This window comes from Drosophila rhopaloa, unplaced genomic scaffold (genome assembly GCF_018152115.1).
Source record: "Drosophila rhopaloa isolate 14029-0021.01 unplaced genomic scaffold, ASM1815211v1 contig_3, whole genome shotgun sequence".
In the NCBI taxonomy this organism is placed as follows: Eukaryota; Metazoa; Arthropoda; class Insecta; order Diptera; family Drosophilidae; genus Drosophila; species Drosophila rhopaloa.
Genome location: NW_025335123.1, coordinates 14,008,976 through 14,027,726, shown reverse-complemented (window position 1 = coordinate 14,027,726; position 18,751 = coordinate 14,008,976). Strand labels below are relative to the sequence as shown.

Below are 18,751 nucleotides of genomic sequence, written 5' to 3'. Positions count from 1 at the left end.
TTTAGTGCATCTTCTCTTAATTTTGAGACTAACAATAAGCTTATAATATACTAAGAGAATTGAATATGAAAAATATATCTTGCAATATATAAATGTCCCGATTAATCGCAAATAACAAATAACTTGCAATTTTTACCTTCATCTCTGGTTGGATTTATAAACACCTCATATCAGGTTTTTACTGTTAAATTGTTATAAAAATCTTATGGGCTTATGACACCAAATGCTATAAAAAAATGCAAATTTAACAATTTTCAATCGATATATCAGACATTTTTAGATATTCTGTAAATATAATTGGTACCACTGGTAATAAAATGGCGAAACAAACTTGCATAGAATAGTTGGGTATATTACAACCCGTTCCACAGTGCGTTGGCAGATGTGATGCCAGACGGAGGCAGAGATCCAATTTCACCTGAAGCACCGAAGCTGCAGAGTTCAGTTACCGGCCATCGCAACCATGGAGAAGCTGCTGCTGTCCCGACTTCTGTTTCTGCTCCTGCTTCCGCATCAGCTCATCCAGGTGATCCACTCCCAGAGGAATCCCCAACTGGACGAACTGAGGCGATTGGGACTGGGAAATGTCGTCAATGTGCCATTCTTCAGCGATGGTAAGGTTCCACGTAATAGAGTTTCTAATTGATGTTATCATTTTTGTAATACCAGAATGACATCTCTAGATTTTTTTATAAATTTACTTGAAAAAGTGTTGAAAACAAGAAATCTAATTTATATTGTAGAACATTTTCAAATCTAACGACGGGGAAAATTTTAAGAAGAATTGTGTATGGCATTAATAAACAATCTTGATTTCAAATTCCATATTCCTTTCATACATATTTCATATATAACATATGGTGACATCATATTTGTGAAAATTCGATCGTTTTATATTTAATATTTAGAAAAGAGAACAAGTAAAAATGAAGTATTGTTTTCTATGCAATAAATTTAGGTTCATTCAATTACAACGAACTTAAATTATTGGTTTTTATGACTTCAGAAAACAATGCATCGATTTAACTTATTTCTCAAGTACCAATATAATTACTACATTGTATTATTAATTTTCCATTTTTAGTCCCCCAATCAAAGTATGACTTTATAGTGGTTGGATCTGGAGCTGCCGGCAGTACACTGGCCGCCCGTCTCTCGGAAAACCCCAACTGGAGTGTGTTCCTCATCGAGGCTGGTGGAGTTGAGAACATCATCCATCAGGTGCCCCTACTGGCGGCCCATCTGCAGTCCACCGCCTCCAATTGGGGGTATACTTCACAGCCACAGCGGCATTCCTGTCGAGGAATGGTGGACAACAAGTGTGCCCTGCCGAGGGGAAAAGTTCTGGGCGGGACCAGTTCCATCAACTACATGATCTACAATCGGGGCAATCGAAGGGACTTCGATGGCTGGGCGGCAGCTGGGAATCCCGGCTGGAGTTACGATGAGGTATTGCCCTATTTCCTGAGGAGTGAGAATGCCCAGCTGCAGGGATTGGAGCACTCGCCGTATCACAATCATAGTGGTCCCTTGAGTGTGGAGGATGTGCGTCATCGTACGCGTCTGGGTCATGCCTACATAAGAGCTGCCCAGGAGGCGGGTCATCCGAGGACCGATTACAATGGTGAATCCCAATTGGGGGTCTCCTATGTCCAGGCCACCACCCAAAAGGGCAGAAGACACAGCGCCTTTCGGGCCTACATAGAACCCATTCGGGCCAGACGTCGCAATCTGCATATTCTGACACTCGCCAGGGTAACCCGCATCCTCATAGATGACTCTACCAAAAGCGCCTATGGCGTGGAATTAACCCATCAGGGCAGGAGCTTCAAAGTGAAGGCCCGCAAGGAGGTGATCCTATCAGCTGGAGCATTCAACTCACCGCAACTATTGATGCTCTCGGGTATTGGACCGGAAGATAACCTCAAAGCTATAGGAATACCCCTCATCAAAGCTCTGCCAGTGGGCAAAAGGATGTACGATCACATGTGCCACTTTGGACCCACCTTTGTGACCAACACCACGGGTCAGACTCTATTCGCCGCTCGTCTGGGACCGCCGGTGGTCAAGGAGTTCCTCCTGGGTCGCGCAGACACCTTCCTGTCCAGCATTGGCGGCGTGGAGACCCTCACCTTCATCAAGGTGCCCTCGGCCAAGAGTCCGGCCAGCCAACCCGATGTGGAGCTCATCCAAGTGGCCGGCAGCTTGGCCAGCGATGATGGCACTGCTCTGGCCAAAGGAGCCAACTTCAAGCCGGAGATCTATGAGAAAATGTACAAGGATCTGACACTGCGAAAGCAGGATCACTTCAGTTTCCTCATCATGCACTTCAATCCCGCCTCCGTTGGTCGCCTCTGGCTGCACAATCGCAATCCACTCGAGTGGCCACGCATCGATCCCAAGTACTTCTCGGCCCCCGCGGATGTGGAGCACCTGCTGGAGGGCATAAAGGAGGCCCTGAGGATCTCCAGGATGCCAGCCATGCAGGCGATCGGGACCAGACTCCTGGACAAACCAGTGCCGGGATGTGAGAGTCACGAGTTCGCGTCGGATGATTACTGGAGGTGTTCGATTAGGACGCTATCCTACACACTACATCACCAGGTGGCCACCTGTCGCATGGGTCCCGAAAGCGATCCCACAACCGTGGTCAATCACCAGCTGAAGGTGCACGGAATGAGGAGGCTGCGGGTGGTGGACACCAGTGTGATCCCAGTGCCACCCACCGCCCACACCAATGCGGCGGCATTTATGATCGGCGAGAAGGCTGCGGACATGATACGATCCGAATGGAGTTGATTTAACTCAAATAAAGATCATTTTAAGATACAACAACGATTTATGTAAAAGGGTTAATAAAATGCGAGACGAAAGTTGAAAGAAAGCAAACGGGTACACTTTAAAAATGATACGGCCTATCACCACTACACATTTTCTAATATTTATTATTGTATTAAGAAAATCATTTTATCAAAAAATGTATGGGATTCCCGAGTGTAAAATAATAATATTATATTTCAACAATATAAATTTTTTTCAAAATATATAATAGCTAACATTATTTTCATAGACTTTTATTTGTATAAAATATTAATAGCAACCAAAGTAGAAAATAACGGTATCAAAAAACTCTACAGACATTTTAATAAGTAAAGTGTTGTAAGAATAACAAGTACTTTTTTCAGGTACCCCTCAAATTTGTTGAGTGTAGCGACGAACGGGGTCTTGAGAACATTTCGGGTCAATCCAATTTGGTCCACGTCATGACCTAGCTTAATAACTTCTCACCGATCCGTTCCGATTCCGATTCTAAAGCGATCTGAAACCGAACCGGAGCAAACGAGGCATCACAAACGGGTTTGCACACATCAAGTTCAATGCCTCGGCTCTCGGGCCAAACAATATTAATAGAGCGCCGGGAGGGTATGTCTCACCGCTGATGTATATATTATATTGTTATATTATGCATATAAACTTGGAGTGCATTTTGAAGCCCAACGCAGGGAAAGCACGCGCCAAAAGTTAAACGAACTCTCAAATGGCATCCGACACATTAAAAAGTGAGAACCTTTTCATTCTCCCTTCACATTTGGTCAAACCAGGAATTGAGGTATACCATTTACTAGATACCCTGTATTTTTAATGATATTTAAATCATTTTACTAGGTATTAATTTAAGCAACATTAAATTTGTAATAATAATACATCAATTTAATTCAACTGACAAACAAATTTAAATTTATAATTAAGATAACAATGTGCAAACTTGTCCCAGTGTACTTTTTAGCCATTCAAGAAGACCGAACTCATCCGAAACGGGATCAACTCAAGTTTATTTGATGTTTCACTATTTTTTTGTTTACTGCTAATTAGTGCTAATTCTATTTAAATTTGCTATAAGTTCTTTAACCGGTTTTAACCAACTGTGCTTTGTTTTTAATAGTTTACTATTTCTGTTTGCCTTGCTTTTTGGGCTTGTGTTCTTCTAATATCTTGTATTTACCTTTGGATTTGGTTTATTTAATGGTCAATTTCATTCTTATCTTACATTCTATTTTTTAGTTTATTTGGTGTTTGAACTTCATTTGCGTTAGGTGTTTTTTTTACGATTTTCCGTGTTGGTTCATTTACTAAGCTGTTCTTAATTTTGTCTATTAATTTTTTTCTTCCTGTTGTTGACTGGAGTTAGTGGTTCATTTCATTCATAAATATTATAATATTGGGTATGCTACTTTGCCCCTTCAATGCAATATGATTTTCCATTTCTTTTATTTTTCTGGTTTCATTTTTTTTTTCCTGTGACTTATGATAATTTTATATTTTTGATCTTTTCATAATCTTTTAAATTCTATTTAATCCGTGCTTGCAGATATTATTCCTTTAGATTTTTCTGTTTATCTAGCTCTTCTCCTTGTTCCTTGTTTTTTTTAGGAACATTTTTGTGACAAGCTCCTTTATTATTTCAGGCATTAATTCCAAATCAGGTATACCAACCCTTTGGTCAATTGCAGGGTATGCGGTTTATATGGCAAACGGGTGGGTGGGGCATCATTTGGCAACAAAAGCAACCCACCGACGTCTGTGGAGCACACTGCCCAGGTGCAAATGTGTTTGTGCGGCATTATGGCACCTGAGTCACTCATCTTGGCAGTCCAATCCAGTCCAGGAGGGAGCCATGGCTTAAAAGCAACTCCCCCCAGACGATGGCAGCTCATTTGCCCACCATTAGCCAAATGCAGTCCACACAGATCTCACACCTGCTGCTCCTGCTCCTCCTGTTTTTACTCTTTTTCCTGGACAAATCTCGAGGGGATGTCAACCGACACCTGCTGGATCAGATCAGCCAGGTGGGATTCGTTAATCTCCTGGATCAGGCCACGCGACCCAATGGTAAGTCAATTCAGGGCTTAAGAACAATTTTGAATTGAATGAATATTTAAGTAAAAATGTACATTTTTATATAGAACCTTTGTTATGTATATATAATAAATATTTCTGAGTTACGCAAGGAATTTCTCAAAATATACACTATATACTTTAAGAGAAGTCGCTTTCTTACTATTTTATATTTATCAGAGAAAGACTTTTTTTATTAAAAAGTTAATCAGTAAAACTTTTAACAGTTTGTTCATTATTTCCTTGCAGTGCCCCAGGATCTCTCGATTTACGACTTCATTGTGGTGGGAGCCGGAGCAGCTGGTAGCTCCTTGGCCGCCCGTCTCTCTGAGAATCCCCAGTGGAGTGTGGCCCTCATCGAGGCTGGGGGCGTGGAGAACATAGCCCATCTGGTGCCTGTGCTGGCTGGTTATCTGCAGCAGACATCCTCGAACTGGGGCTACAAGTCGGTGCCCCAGAAGCTCTCCTGCCACGGCATGCACAATCGCGAGTGTGCCCTGCCGAGGGGAAAAGTTCTGGGCGGGACCAGTTCCATCAACTACATGATCTACAATCGGGGCAATCGAAGGGACTTCGATGGCTGGGCGGCAGCTGGAAATCCCGGCTGGAGTTACGACGAAGTATTACCCTATTTCCTGAGGAGTGAGCATGCCCAGCTGCAGGGATTGGAGCACTCTCCGTATCACAATCACAGTGGTCCCTTGAGTGTGGAATATGTGCGGTTTCGATCCCAGATGGTGCATGCTTTCGTGGAGGCCTCCGTGGAATCGGGACTGCCGCGCACCGACTACAATGGCGAGTCCCAGTTCGGGGTTTCCTATGTCCAGGCCACCACGCTGAATGGCAGAAGGCACTCGGCCTATGCGGCCTACTTGAAACCAGTGAGGGATCTCCGCCCAAACCTGCACATTTTCACCTTTGCCCGAGTGACCCGAATACTGATCGATGAGGCTACGAAATCCGCTTACGGCGTGGAGTTTCACTACAAAAATAAAGCCTACACATTCAAGGCTCGCAAGGAGGTGATCCTATCAGCGGGGGCCTTCAACTCACCGCAACTACTGATGCTGTCGGGTATTGGACCGGCAGATAACCTCAAGGCTATAGGAATACCCCTCATCAAAGAGCTGCCAGTGGGCAAGAGGATGTACGATCACATGTGCCACTTTGGACCCACTTTTTTGACCAATACAACGGATCAAACGACCTTCACTGCGAAGATCACAATCGCTGAGATCGTGTCCTACCTCCTGGCCGGAAATCCATCCACCAGATTGAGTTCCATTGGTGGCGTAGAGGCCTTGGCCTTCCTCAAAACGCAGCGATCAAAGCTGCCCAAAGATTGGCCAGATATCGAGTTGATTATGGTCCTCGGCAGTTTGGCGAGTGACGAGGGCACTGGCCTCAAGCTGGGTGCCAATTTCAAGGACGAAATATACGACAAGATGTACGGGGAACTGGCGCAGACTCAACAGGATCACTTCAGCCTGCTGGTCATGCAATTCCATCCCCAGTCAGTGGGTCGTATTTGGCTGAGGGATCGCAATCCGCTGAGCTGGCCCATGATCGATCCCAAGTACTTTGTGGCCGAGGAGGATGTGGAATTTCTTCTGGATGGCATCAAGGCCAGTCTGCGGATCACACAGATGCCAGCCATGCAGAGGATTGGGGCGAGATTGCTGAGGAAACCGGTGCCGGGATGTGAGAGTCACGAGTTCGCCTCGGATGATTACTGGAGGTGTTCGATTAGGACGCTATCCTACACACTGCATCACCAGGTGGCCACCTGTCGCATGGGTCCCGAAAGCGATCCCACAACCGTGGTCAATCACCAGCTGAAGGTGCACGGAATGAGGAGGCTGCGGGTGGTGGACACCAGTGTGATCCCAGTGCCACCCACCGCCCACACCAATGCGGCGGCATTTATGATCGGCGAAAAGGCGGCGGACATGATTCGTTTCGATTGGAGTTGATTTAATTCAAATACCATTAAAAAAATTCATCCAAAAGCATCCATTATCAGCTTCATATTTAGGGATTTCTTAAATTAATATAGGCAGTCCAAATAAATTACTTTGCACTTTATTTTAAGTTAGCACTGATAAGTCTAGAACATACAAGTACCAAGAATTTAATAAAACCACCGTAAGAGATATGAAAATTCCATGTTTAAGCGGAGGATAGAGCCATTAATAAACTAATAAAATACAAGCTCGTTGTATTCAATATGCGTGTTCAAAGCCATTATAACTCCCTTGGCGTAGCAACATTCAAAGAAAATTCTCATTAAAGGATTGTCGATATTGTATTAAGTTATTATATCGTTTGCAAAAAAGGCAGAAGAAGTGAAGAGTAAACGCTGCTTTTAGTCCCCAGTTTTTGTTTGACTTGGTAAGTTAATTAAATAGAATTACCTTAACGAGTCGAGCGAGTTGCATTTGGGTTTTATTTTCTTTTTTTTTGGGGTTGGCGACACTCGGTGGGTGGGGGAGGGGGTTTTGTCGAGGGGTTGGGGGCACCCCTAGGGGTTGGCCAGAGTGCATTAACCCATGCCCGCACAAGCACACGGGGGTTGAAAAGTTTGGCTCTAGGCACAGAAGGCGAAAAACAGTCGGGAACGTAGGCAAAATGGCAACATAGAGTACGAAACACAAAACACAAAACATCAGGGGGTGGTTTGCCTTCGCCGGGATGCTGGGGATGGATGGTGGGTGGGTGGTTGCATACAAGTGGTTATCACTGTCCTAGGCTTCCGCGTCCTTGTTGTTGCTGTGTGTGAAAAATTCAATATGCATCAGGGAGTTCTCTGTGCCGCCGGAGGAAGTCTTCCGGCCCCAGGGCCACACAGTAGATACCAAAGATTGCACGGGAAAAAACAATGAAATAAATATGATCTATATCTCTTTTGAATTATACACAATACTTCCAATGGTATCCTAAAATCTGCTATTATATATTAAGCATTGGAAATAAAGTTAAAATACAATTTCCTAAATTACTTCTTTTTTTTTAAGCATAGTTGGTATTACATTACACGATGTCAAATATAATACATTTAAAAAAAAAAGGTTTATAAATTGATTTTTAATATGTCCAATATGTTAGTGACTCAATTGACGACATAAAAACCTTCAGCAATACAAACTTATGGCATTTGTTTAAATAAATAAAGGTTATCAAAATACTAAATAAGCGTTTCAACACTAAATAACATGACAAAAAACCCCCACACTGATAAGAAATTTTGAAAGTTGACATGCCATTGGGTTTTTAGTGTTTAACGGAATTATTCGATTATATTTGTTGTTGATTTTATGAATTATTTTTTTTTGGTAGTTAATACACTGCACAATTATATGAAGAGCCAAGCAATTCAATTTAAAGTGAGTTCTAAATATAAAAAATATTAAATTTTTTTACTGCAGTTTAAATGCACGATATATAATAAATCGGCCGGCAGACATTAACTTAAATTACGAATGTATTACAAACATGTCAGAATCTAATTGTACAGGTAACACAACTTTCAAATAATAAAAAAAAAATCCCCCAAGTGAGCTTGAATAATAATCTCGATGAAATCAATTACACATTGTTTAAACATTTTTTAAGTATGTGTGTGTATATTTTACTGCAGCTTATTTATACATTTTTCAAATTGAAAATGTCAATGAATGTCACATTATAAGTTTTATTTTGAGGGCATAGATAACCAGATTATAAGTAAGGTTTTATCCTTATGTTTTATATAAGAATTTATAAATTTATTTTTCAGTGCTGCTATTATCCTGAATGCTCTGCAATCACAGATCAAAGAGAAGTCGGATGTCACTCGCAACTGAGTAAATATGCAACCCTGGATGAATTCGCAATGTCCTGTCAACATGCGGTTTCCTAATTGCAGCATTTCAAAATCAGTCAACAGGCGTTTGACGCAACAGTAATGGCGAAAAGGGTTAAGGAGTGGGTGGTTGGGATGGTGGGTGGTCGGGATGGTGGGTGGTGTTGTGGGTGGCAAAGGCCGCATTCAAGGGTTCGCCCGACTCACCTGAAACAATTAACGCCTCATTGGGACCCGTTGTGTGTATGTTGCCCATCGTTGAGGTTCCTCGTCGTCTACTTGTTGTTCTTTATTTATATTTATTTGTTTAGTATTACTCCTTTGCCGAAAGCTCCGCTGAAAAGTTCTGCCGCAAAAAACAAACAAAAGCGCACACGAGAATGTATAATTAGCACACGGGGAGAAATTATTTATCAGAGTTGTTAAAAATCCTCGCTTTTATTTATCTCTGTGATAGTCTGAACAAATCGTTTAATTTTTGTAGAAGTCTCTTAAATATTTAAATGATTTTAAATACTAATTTAAAAATTAAATTTCGCTTGAAATCGTATTTAAAATGATTTGTTTGTGACTTAGTTTTCGGAAACAAAACATTTTAAATTGATCTTTATAAGCCTCAAATTCCATAAAAAAAATTTGATTTAATTTATTTTCAAGCTATAGAATTGAAAGTTGTTCTGGGTACGACTAGTTCTGCTTCATATTTTCTCTCTGTGTGTGAATAAAATAAATAGTAATAAGCTTTCAATAGGGCTGTGGCCCCTATATCTCGAGATCGGCCCGAGAGTATGTTACAAATTTTATTTTCAGATTAGCATCAAACACGCGCGCCCTATTGTTTTCATTTATTTTTGTTCTAATCTTTTTTTTTTGCTTGTGTATGCCAGTTGTTTTTGTTTTATATCGTTTTTATTAGAAGCTTTTTTTATTCTGTCTCTGGGGAACAGCAACAACAATTAACATTGGCAACTTGTTCTGCATATAATTCTAGGTATATACAACATACATATATTGTATATAGAGTACTCGATTGTACGATTGGATCGGAATGTGGGGGCTGGAAATATGGGCACTTGAAGAGCTCAATAGAAAAACCACTCGACAATTGTAAGCTGTGCTGGTGATTTTTTATTATTTTATGGCACTACTGGGGGGACTTTTGACGGCATTTTTTATCAAAGTTCAAATTAATCCAAAATAAATTGCGAAAAGAAATAGAGCATGGGGGGAAGGGGGTGGGAAGGGACGGGGGAATGACGCAACCAGGCGCGTGTGAGGAGCAAAGAGAGGGAGAGAGAACGAGAGAGATGGGGCGCGTCTTATCAATGAGCTCATCACTTTCTCACTGAGAGAAATGGGATCTTTTAGAACTTAATCTATATCTCGATAAAGACAACAACAAACACCGAAGGTGGAAAATTACAACAACTAACCACGCACACACACACGCATACACACTGGAAATTAACCCTTAGTGTGCCTAAATTCTTATTGGGGTTGCTGGTTGGAGTTTCTAGGTAAACAAAGTTTGTTATTGCCGCTTTGTTGTTGCTGTACCAGTATCATAAGTAACATTTAACAAAAATTCACGACTTAAGCACGTTTCACGACAACCGGCATGGCACATCACAGATTACTCATAAACACAAATCGCGCCGGGAAAATCTTTATCAGTATCGCATCCCACAGTTTGTTCCTCGTTTGGTTTCTTGTACTCCAAAATTTGATTTTGCATACTCTTCACTCACAGCACAGTAACAAAAATACAAAAAAATATTTGGCGTTTAATTGATCTACTCTGTCGAATTAATTGATTCTAGGTTTTTAATTAGAACGCATTTATTCCCGAAATAAACCGCAAAATTACCGTTTGAGCAGCCAAACGCTAGAGCTGGAGAAACATCAAAGTTAGCTTGATTCGATGCTGCCGATTATTGTTGGAAGAACCATCGATTAATATCGACGATTTGAATTTTTGTGGCGTTAGTGAGTTTTTTACACGTTAGTAGATGTTACTTTTTGAAAAAAACAAAAACCATGTTTACTTTAATTTCGTAACTTTAATTATATTAAAAATGCTTATTCAGAGATCAAAAAAATTGTATCAACTGTTGTTTTGTTTTTAGTCACGACAATCAAAACACAAACATATTTTTAAACGATAGTTTCGCACCCCTGAATTAATATTCAATAAATATACCAAATGAAAAATACCGAAAACAAAACTATCCCAGTTATCGATGAATTTTCCAATTGGAGTATTGATGTAAACAAAAAACAAAAGGGAAAAAGAAAGGTAAATAAAACAATGTCCCGAGGCGGAGAACTGGTCTTCAAAACGAAGAAAACGTCAGAGAAGATATCGGAAAACATACACATTTTCGCGAACGATCCATCGCTGGCGTTTTTCCGGGTCCAAGAGCACGTTCGCAAGGTTTCCCCAGCGATTTTCGAGAAGCGCGATGAGGTCTTCCAACTGCAAAACAATCTCCAGGGACATTGCTACGATATGGAATACGGAATACAGTGAGTTCTTAAAATATACACCTCAAATATCACTACTAATTGTAAATTCCGACTCACAGAGCCCTGCGAACCATTGAAAAATCGGAGAGCGTATTCGACAATATACAGGAAATGATCAAGGCTTCTATTTTCCTTAAGCAACAGCTGAAATACGAGGAAAACAGGAAGAAAATCAAGAAGGAAAGCACCAAGTCCTCGGTTTACAAAAGATTCTCAGCTCACCTCGCTTTGGATTTGCCAGATTTACCTGATTTCGGTGGTGTTATGCGGGAAACTAGCCAGCGGATGGAGAATATGATAGGTCCTGGCACAGGAACAGGACGAACTGAGACCCAGACCACCCAATCCAGTAATCCAGGGGAACTCCAGAGATCATATACCACACTCCACTAGTTAGTCATAGGTTTTAGCTTTTAATATTGTATTTTTAGTTTTGATTATTACAAAAAAAAGAGTATATTTTAAAACAACATGATAAATGTTTGGTTTTGATTTTGGTTTTATTAACTTTTACAATAACGATGATAAATGTTTGGTTTTGATTTTTGTTTCATTATTTAGCTTACTCATACCTATAAAATGTATATGTATTTTACGTTGTGAGTTTGAGTTTAACAATTCGATGCCAGCACAACCAATTAGTTTGAATTAATATTAAAAAATAAATTGATAATTATTTACACTGTTATGACTACAATTGATGAATAATTTGAGGTTTAGTTGGCTATTATATTATTTAAGGGATTAGAGCAACTTAAATTATAACGACGATTCCTTGCCTTTTCTATGAATAACAACTGACTATTTTATGGTTAAAATATTCAAATGAAATTCAAAATATGTTAATAATTGTTGTTGTCTATTGAGATCAACAAAGAACTAATAGGCGTAATAATATTCTAAGAAAATATATCAATTTTTTTTAGACGTTGAAATTTTAAAATACTGGACATAAAAGAAAAGCCCCTCGATAGTCGATAGGCATACTATCGATACATTTCAGCTGACACTTGAACAGCCCTTTATTTTTATTAGATAATATTATTAAATTCGAGGAAAGCGCCGTTGTAAAAATGAACCGAATTTGCCAGAGCCTGTTGCGTCAAAGCTACCAAAATCACCGTGGCCTGGTCGCCGGAGCAAGTGCATCCGCATCCACTCCGAGCGTCCTGAGCCGCTTCTTTGCTGCGGATGCGGCGACCGGCGAGGCGGTGGACAAGGCGACGCTGGACAAGCTGGTGCGCACCAACAAGGTGGTCGTCTTCATGAAGGGCAATCCTCAGGCACCGCGCTGCGGATTTAGCAATGCGGTGGTGCAGATCATGCGGATGCATGGCGTTCAGTACGATGCCCACGATGTCCTGCAAAATGAATCTCTGCGGCAGGGTAAGTAACTTGCGAATTATCCTTAGACATTCCAATAACTATTTTATTGCCATTCCCTGCCAGGCGTTAAGGACTACACCGACTGGCCCACCATTCCGCAGGTATTCATTGATGGCGAATTCGTCGGCGGCTGCGACATCCTGCTGCAGATGCACCAAAGTGGCGACCTCATCGAGGAGCTCAAAAAGGTGGGCATCGTCTCCGAGCTGCTGAAGGCGGAACAGGCCAAACCGGAGGACGAGAAAGCCAAGTGATGCCCCACCAGAGCACCCAAAGATCAAACCCCAGACACCCCCAACAACCTATATGTTAGCCACGCAACATGTTTTTATTATTAAATGTTTAACTCATAATGATAATGATATGGGTGCGATTTGATTTAGGCGTTTATGTATAATCGAACCATTCACCGAACAAAGTCTTCTAATGATAAAGATATGTCATATTGTTATGAATAGCTTGTGATTCGCAAGACAAAGCTATGTAATAAATAAGATATGTGAACGTGGTGGTTCGGAAGGCAAACGGTGTGTAAAAGCAGTGAATACAGCCGATATTGATGTATGGACGGTTGATTTTAATGTAGGTAGGCATTCATTTATGAATCTATGGTTATTTATATTGGAGCCCTACGCTCCTCATCGATTTGCTGCAGGATACTCAGGATTCGGCTGCGTGCCTGTAGAGGATCGCTCACCTGCAAGAGTTCAAAGCACTGTTGTCGGTACGGCAGACTAACCATATTTACCAATATCTCCATTAAGTTGTCGGCTATCGAATGTCGCATTGTTTCTTCCGACGGCATGGGCGGAATTTTGCCACTATGACGATGAATGAATGGCTGAGAGGCGGGCTTAGCAAGGTTTCCAGATGGTGACTGCGTCTCCACATCCTGAACTTCATTGGCAAGCACCTGCTGGAGGTCCAACTGTTCCACGTTATCCTCAACTTTAATTGAAGGCTTCTTCTCCAGACCAGGAATTTCGATGGCCAATTTCTCCTGATCCTCAAGCTCCACATTTTGAATTTCTTTTAAGTTCTTATGATCCTGAACTTCGATCGGAAGCTGGTATCCTGGTAGCTGCTTCTTTTGAATGTCACTTAGGAGCTCCAGATATGGCTTCGGAACATCATGGTGTTGATCCATAGCCTTTGATTTAATTTAGCAGGTGGTAGTCGAATTATAATTATAGGTTTTTTTAAGAAAATCTTCCATTATGTCCTCTATGAAATATATCATATTGCCTATATTACTGGATGTTTCATTTAAATGTTCGTTTATGTTTCAATGTAGTATGATTTTACGCTAAGAGCCGTAAGTTTTAAATAATTCCAACCTGTTACCATTATAAAAAAAATCGGGAAGTAAACAGTTATTTATCGCAACTGCTAAGCTCTTTTAACCCTCGTGTGATTCATGTGTAAAAATATTTGTTCATTGAATAATTTATTGGCATCCAAATGTTTTTAATTTGGAGTAATCTTAACATAAGAATAATATTTATAAATCCTTATTAAAACATGAACGCCTAGCCAATTTTTGATCGGATTAAAAACCTATCCTGCACATAATCATTTTTAATATTAAGAAGGTTGATAAATTTTGTCATACATATTTATTTTAATACAAAGCTAATTCTTTTTTTTTGAGCTGACTCAACTGTATTTACTTTCAATTTCTATATTACCTAATTGCGGTAGCATCGTTATCTATTTTCTAAATATGAAATATGAGCCAGTGTCAAATACAATACAGTTTATGATAATTTTCATGGAAAATAAAATCTCTAACATGGAAACAATAATTAAAGACGAGTTTTGTCCATTAATTAAATGTATTTCCAGAGAAGTTCAACAAGAGTGTTATCAGTTATCTATAAATAGTTCACTTATCATCGCCCAAACGATGCCACAATAAGAAACTTTCAACGTTGATTTTTCAATTTTGATTTATTTAAATATACATATTAATATATTTTCATATATTCAGTTACAAACAATATAATACATATTGATTTAGTTGGTGTTTTTTTTTACGCTTCGTTTTTTGTTGATTTGTTGTTTGAATTCGTTTCTCATCGATTGCTTGTCGTTACATTTATTATTATTTAGTCAATGTTACTCTGTTTGTTATTCAGCGTGTTGCAGTTTAGTGGTAGTAAAACGAAATAAAAAAAACTTATACCATAACTTGCTTATTAGTTAACAATAATCAAAAGTGTTAATAGCGATATGCCATGTATGTGAAAGGCAAATTTCTCAGTGTTTTTTTAAAATGTTTTCTTTTTGTAATACTTCGAAAGTTCAGCGTTGAAAGTAAACAAGTGGAACGAGTGTATGGATCAGACAATGGATGACTTGTCCAGGAAGGAAGAGGTCTCCATTAGGAGCTCGCTGCTGCTGCTCAGGATATCGTATAGTTGATGTGGTGCATCGCCGGCGATGGGGTTTCCAAAGGGAAAGAACGACGATAGCGTCGATAGCTGCAAATTCCCGCTCACCGAGTTTAGTCCGTTTGTGGGCGTGGCTGCCTTCGTCGTCGTCTTCCGACGGCGCTCGACGCCATCCACAAACTCAGCCTCATCCTCCTTGTCCGGCTTCTCGTCCCTCTGCTGATTGGGTCGCGATTCGCCGGTGGCCTCGTAGAAGGCTTCCGGCAGATCGTCGAAGTTCTGGAACTCTATGCAGCGCTGCACCTTCGCAATGTTGCTCAGCAGCAGGCGATGGAAGAGATCCACCTGCGGCTGCCCACCGCCGCGAATGTCCAGCACGGGCAGCCAACGATAGTAGCACTGATCCCACACCTGCAGGTCAAAGATCCTGTGAGCCGGCTGCAGGAATCGATCCTGCGGCACCGAGGAAGCCGTCGCGAACAGTTGCGGATTGATGGTGTTCCTGGAGGGCGTGGATCCAAGGCCAGTGCCGTGGGCTCCCTTACTGCCCACCGCCAGAGATCTACGATGAGCGGCCGCCGCCGCTTGGGCGCCGAGATCTCCCCTTTGGCGCTGGTACAGCGGATTGCTGAAGAACATCTTGTCCTTGTCCGAGAACTGCTCGCCCCAATCCCAAACGGGCCGGAGTACCAGCTGGGAGTCCCGCACTGCCTTCAAGCGCTGCGCCTGCGTGTCAAACTGGAAGGTATCGAAGATGGGCATGAAGCAGGCGTCCCACAGCGTGGTCAGGTACGTCTGCGTGAACTCAAACTCATCGGTGAACTGCTGCAGCAGCTGCCACACGCAGTCGAGGTAGAGCAGGAACACCGGGCTCTGTTCGCTCTCCAGCAGCTCGGCATTGCCGCCGGCAGGTTGGGCGGGATAGACGTGGCCCAGGCGCCGCTGGAACGGATGCTCCAAGGCCACCCACTCCTTCTGCACCAGCGACTGGAAGCCATCAATAGTTCGGAAGTGCGGATCGAGGAGTAGTTGCGCCAGACTGCTGATCACACAGCACAGGTCACGACCATTCGACTCCTGGAGGACACAGGTGACGCCGCTGCGAAGAGTGGCGGCCGCTTCACTAGCATAGCGTAGGCACAACGACACATAGAACAGCCAATTGGTCTTTTCGAGTAATCCCAGGTACTTGTCATCCTGCAGCATGAACTTCTCCGGCGTTTCCGGTGTGCACAGGCGCCTCAGTTTCTGGTAGGCCCTAAGCACATCCTGGATGTTCGGCAGGCGGTCCGTCAGCTGCAGCAGGTTGAGCTGCCGCCCCACATCACACTTGCGCACCAGCTCCAGCATCACATTCTCCGACTTTGTGTCCTGCTGCGCAGCCGGCTGCAGTTCAGCTAATCTCACCAGGGCGGCACTACCGCCATAGCTATAGACCCAAAAGGCAGCTCGTGAATCGCAAAAGGCGCGCGACAAATCCAGGAAGCGATCCACGCCACAGCTCTTCGGTATGACGAAATGCGGCGGCACGGTGTACTTGCCCGCCTGAAGCGGGTTCTGCAGCAACTGGACACTGGCACTGCTCACCACCTGCCACTCGGTGGCGCCGCAGCGGATCAGCTCCCTGGCCCAGTCGTTCTTCGTCGCATACATGCTGGTTCCGGAGGCACCCAGCGTGGAATAGTATTGCTCTTTGTGGGCATAGGCAAAGCTCAGATCATGCCGCATGGGATAGGCAAAGCGGACCAATGCCGAGGCTATCAACTTGCCCTGATCACTGGCTCCGAACATCTTCGAGTCCTGCTGCTGGAAGGCGAATTTTAGCAACCGAAAGTTCTTACACACAATATGCAGGGCGGCAATCCGGCCGCTGATGTTCTGCTGCTTGAAGGGCTCCAGTTTCTTTCGCCGGCTGCCATGACTGGCCATCCCGTGACTGGCCATGCCGCGCGCCGCCTGCAGCGCACTGGCCGCCCGTCCCAGCTCTGCAATGGTGTAGATATGATCGATGTTGTTCAGCGTGATCTCGTTGCGGCCCAAGTAGGCGTTCTCCTGGTAGAGATCGCCCAGCGGTGCGGCAGGATTACGCTTGGCGTGCAGCGGTACAAAGGCCAGCTTGAAATTGGTGACGCTCAGCAGGCCAAAGGTGGCCTCCTTGTGCGATTTGCCATCCGCTGGAGAAGAGGAGCTCCCACTGCCACTGTCCATGGGATCGATGGACGAGTACATGTAGGCCGGGGCCGAGGCGACAATTTGCTCGCCCTGCAGCAGGCGGGGCTTGGCCAGGTGGACGTCCCGCAAATCGCTGGGCAGGCACCATTCATTCGTGTCCGCTGTGGCGCGCATATCGCCGGGAAGCGGTGCCACATAGCTGGTAAAGGTGTTGCGCTTGTGGTGGTCAGCATTTCCGGCGGAACCTGCTCCTCCCAGTCCTCCCAAACCGCCGCCGCCGGCGCCGCCCGTGGCCATTATTCCGATCCACCACCAGAGCAGTGACTCCCCTCGTGACCGCTGCTGTACGTCGCTGGAATATTCAATTATTCGCTACTTCCTGTCTGGGCGCTACCGTTATATTTATATGCTATGTGCGTGCGCGATCTATTCTGTTCTGTCCAAATTAAAGGAATGCAAAAAAGAAAAGGGCAAATTAATACAAAGATTGGGAATGCACTGCAGGGGTAACAAACGAATGGAAATTATTAGGATGGGAAAACAAAATTAGAATTATCGTTTTGTGGTGATAAGTTTATCAGTGGAACTTACCGTTCGGATTACCTGTGTGTGCGTGTGTGTGCCAGCGATCGCCGTTGCTCTTGTTTTTGTAGCTGCTGTCGTTCCTATTGTTGTTGTTGTTGTTTGCCTGTTGGTTGGCGTTGTGCGCGGGGTCAATCTGCTTTTTAGGGTCATCCAACTGCACCATCTGGCTGCACGCACGGCTCACCGTCGGTCGCAATGTGCATTTATTTATTTATTTTCGCTGGTCGCCACAATTTATACGACACACAAACACGCACGCACACACACACGCACGCATGACAAACCAGGGCGGTGTGCCCAGACGGGATCGGTATTTAAAAGCGGAATTGTTTGTTGGTATTTAATTGGTATTATTTGTGGTATTCTGAAAATTCAACTAACTTGTTGGTATTTTTGTAGTATTAATTGAATGATTGCCTTATAATTTTTAACTTCTGTAAAGTATTATAATAATAAATAACCACATTTCTTTAAATTAAATTATTACTGTCATCCCAGACGAGCGGAAGGCCTCAGCTGCTAATGCTCTTATTATAGTTAGTTCATAGTTTTAAAACTTAAGCTAGCTTTATATAAATAAATAACCACATTTGGCTAAGTAGTATTATGTACAGACTTCAGTAATTCAAAATGATTATCCGAACAAAGCTTTTCAAGAATACCAACATAGTATGTTAAAATACCTACATACATTTTTTAAAATATTTGTATATATATTTAAAATATTAATTAATATTTATATATATATTTAAAATATTAATAAGTACTGACATGAATGATATATGATCAATTTTTTAAACTCTAAATGGTATAAAAACTCACTAAGGCTGTTTGGGCTTTTATATATTTCCCAGTAGTAACCCTATATTATACAAGTGAGAAATTTCTGTAACAAGTAGTTTTTGCTCACAGCTTCTTTGTGTCTCGTACTGAGCACAACGACGTTTTTCCA

At 42.5% G+C, this 18,751-nt stretch overlaps 7 protein-coding genes across 13 annotated transcripts in view; 4 read left to right on the top strand and 3 right to left on the bottom strand.

Moving 5' to 3' along the window:
• Positions 1-10,667, bottom strand: part of LOC108048984 (flotillin-2) — a 110,647-nt gene extending 99,980 nt beyond the window's left edge. For 3 of the 4 annotated variants that reach the window (XM_017129964.2, XM_044461310.1, XM_044461311.1), the window contains exons 1-2: positions 10,486-10,598; positions 8,945-9,083 (exon numbers count right to left, since the gene is read on the bottom strand). In XM_017129964.2, the coding sequence (XP_016985453.1) occupies positions 8,945-8,993 (49 nt within the window). In that variant the 5' untranslated portion in view covers positions 8,994-9,083; positions 10,486-10,598. The other variant, XM_017129963.2, reaches the window with a different exon arrangement.
• LOC108048980 (glucose dehydrogenase [FAD, quinone]) lies at positions 311-2,987 on the top strand. Its single transcript, XM_017129958.2, has 2 exons — positions 311-614; positions 1,085-2,987. The coding sequence occupies exons 1-2, from the start codon at positions 464-466 to the stop codon at positions 2,797-2,799; spliced, it is 1,866 nt and encodes a 621-aa protein (XP_016985447.1). The 5' UTR covers positions 311-463; the 3' UTR covers positions 2,800-2,987.
• Positions 3,758-7,850, top strand: LOC108048990 (glucose dehydrogenase [FAD, quinone]). Its single transcript, XM_017129974.2, has 2 exons — positions 3,758-4,890; positions 5,146-7,850. Exons 1-2 carry the CDS (start codon positions 4,704-4,706, stop codon positions 6,867-6,869), a joined length of 1,911 nt encoding a protein of 636 aa, XP_016985463.1. The 5' UTR covers positions 3,758-4,703; the 3' UTR covers positions 6,870-7,850.
• A 303-nt stretch (positions 10,668-10,970) lies between the features above and the next one.
• On the top strand, positions 10,971-11,960 carry LOC108048997 (BLOC-1-related complex subunit 8 homolog). The gene is made up of 2 exons (XM_017129981.2): positions 10,971-11,263; positions 11,323-11,960. The coding sequence occupies exons 1-2, from the start codon at positions 11,046-11,048 to the stop codon at positions 11,654-11,656; spliced, it is 552 nt and encodes a 183-aa protein (XP_016985470.1). The 5' UTR covers positions 10,971-11,045; the 3' UTR covers positions 11,657-11,960.
• Positions 11,961-12,252: 292 nt separating this feature from the next.
• LOC108048994 (glutaredoxin-related protein 5, mitochondrial) lies at positions 12,253-13,011 on the top strand. Its single transcript, XM_017129977.2, has 2 exons — positions 12,253-12,649; positions 12,713-13,011. Exons 1-2 carry the CDS (start codon positions 12,337-12,339, stop codon positions 12,901-12,903), a joined length of 504 nt encoding a protein of 167 aa, XP_016985466.1. The 5' UTR covers positions 12,253-12,336; the 3' UTR covers positions 12,904-13,011.
• Positions 13,012-13,121: 110 nt separating this feature from the next.
• LOC108048992 lies at positions 13,122-13,968 on the bottom strand. The gene has a single exon (XM_017129976.2). The coding sequence runs from the start codon at positions 13,794-13,796 to the stop codon at positions 13,266-13,268; it is 531 nt and encodes a 176-aa protein (XP_016985465.1). The 5' UTR covers positions 13,797-13,968; the 3' UTR covers positions 13,122-13,265.
• Positions 13,969-14,626: 658 nt separating this feature from the next.
• Positions 14,627-18,083, bottom strand: LOC108049032 (myotubularin-related protein 10-B). 4 transcript variants are annotated; one of them, XM_017130053.2, is made up of 2 exons: positions 17,806-18,083; positions 14,627-17,650 (listed from the first exon to the last, which is right to left on the bottom strand). In XM_017130053.2, the coding sequence occupies exon 2, from the start codon at positions 17,509-17,511 to the stop codon at positions 14,992-14,994; it is 2,520 nt and encodes an 839-aa protein (XP_016985542.1). In that variant the 5' UTR covers positions 17,512-17,650; positions 17,806-18,083; the 3' UTR covers positions 14,627-14,991. The 4 variants fall into 4 exon arrangements, with proteins under 4 accessions (XP_016985542.1, XP_016985543.1, XP_016985544.1 ...); XM_017130054.2 differs by having other exon boundaries at positions 14,627-17,645; XM_017130055.2 differs by having other exon boundaries at positions 17,818-18,083.
• Positions 18,084-18,751: the final 668 nt, after the last annotated feature.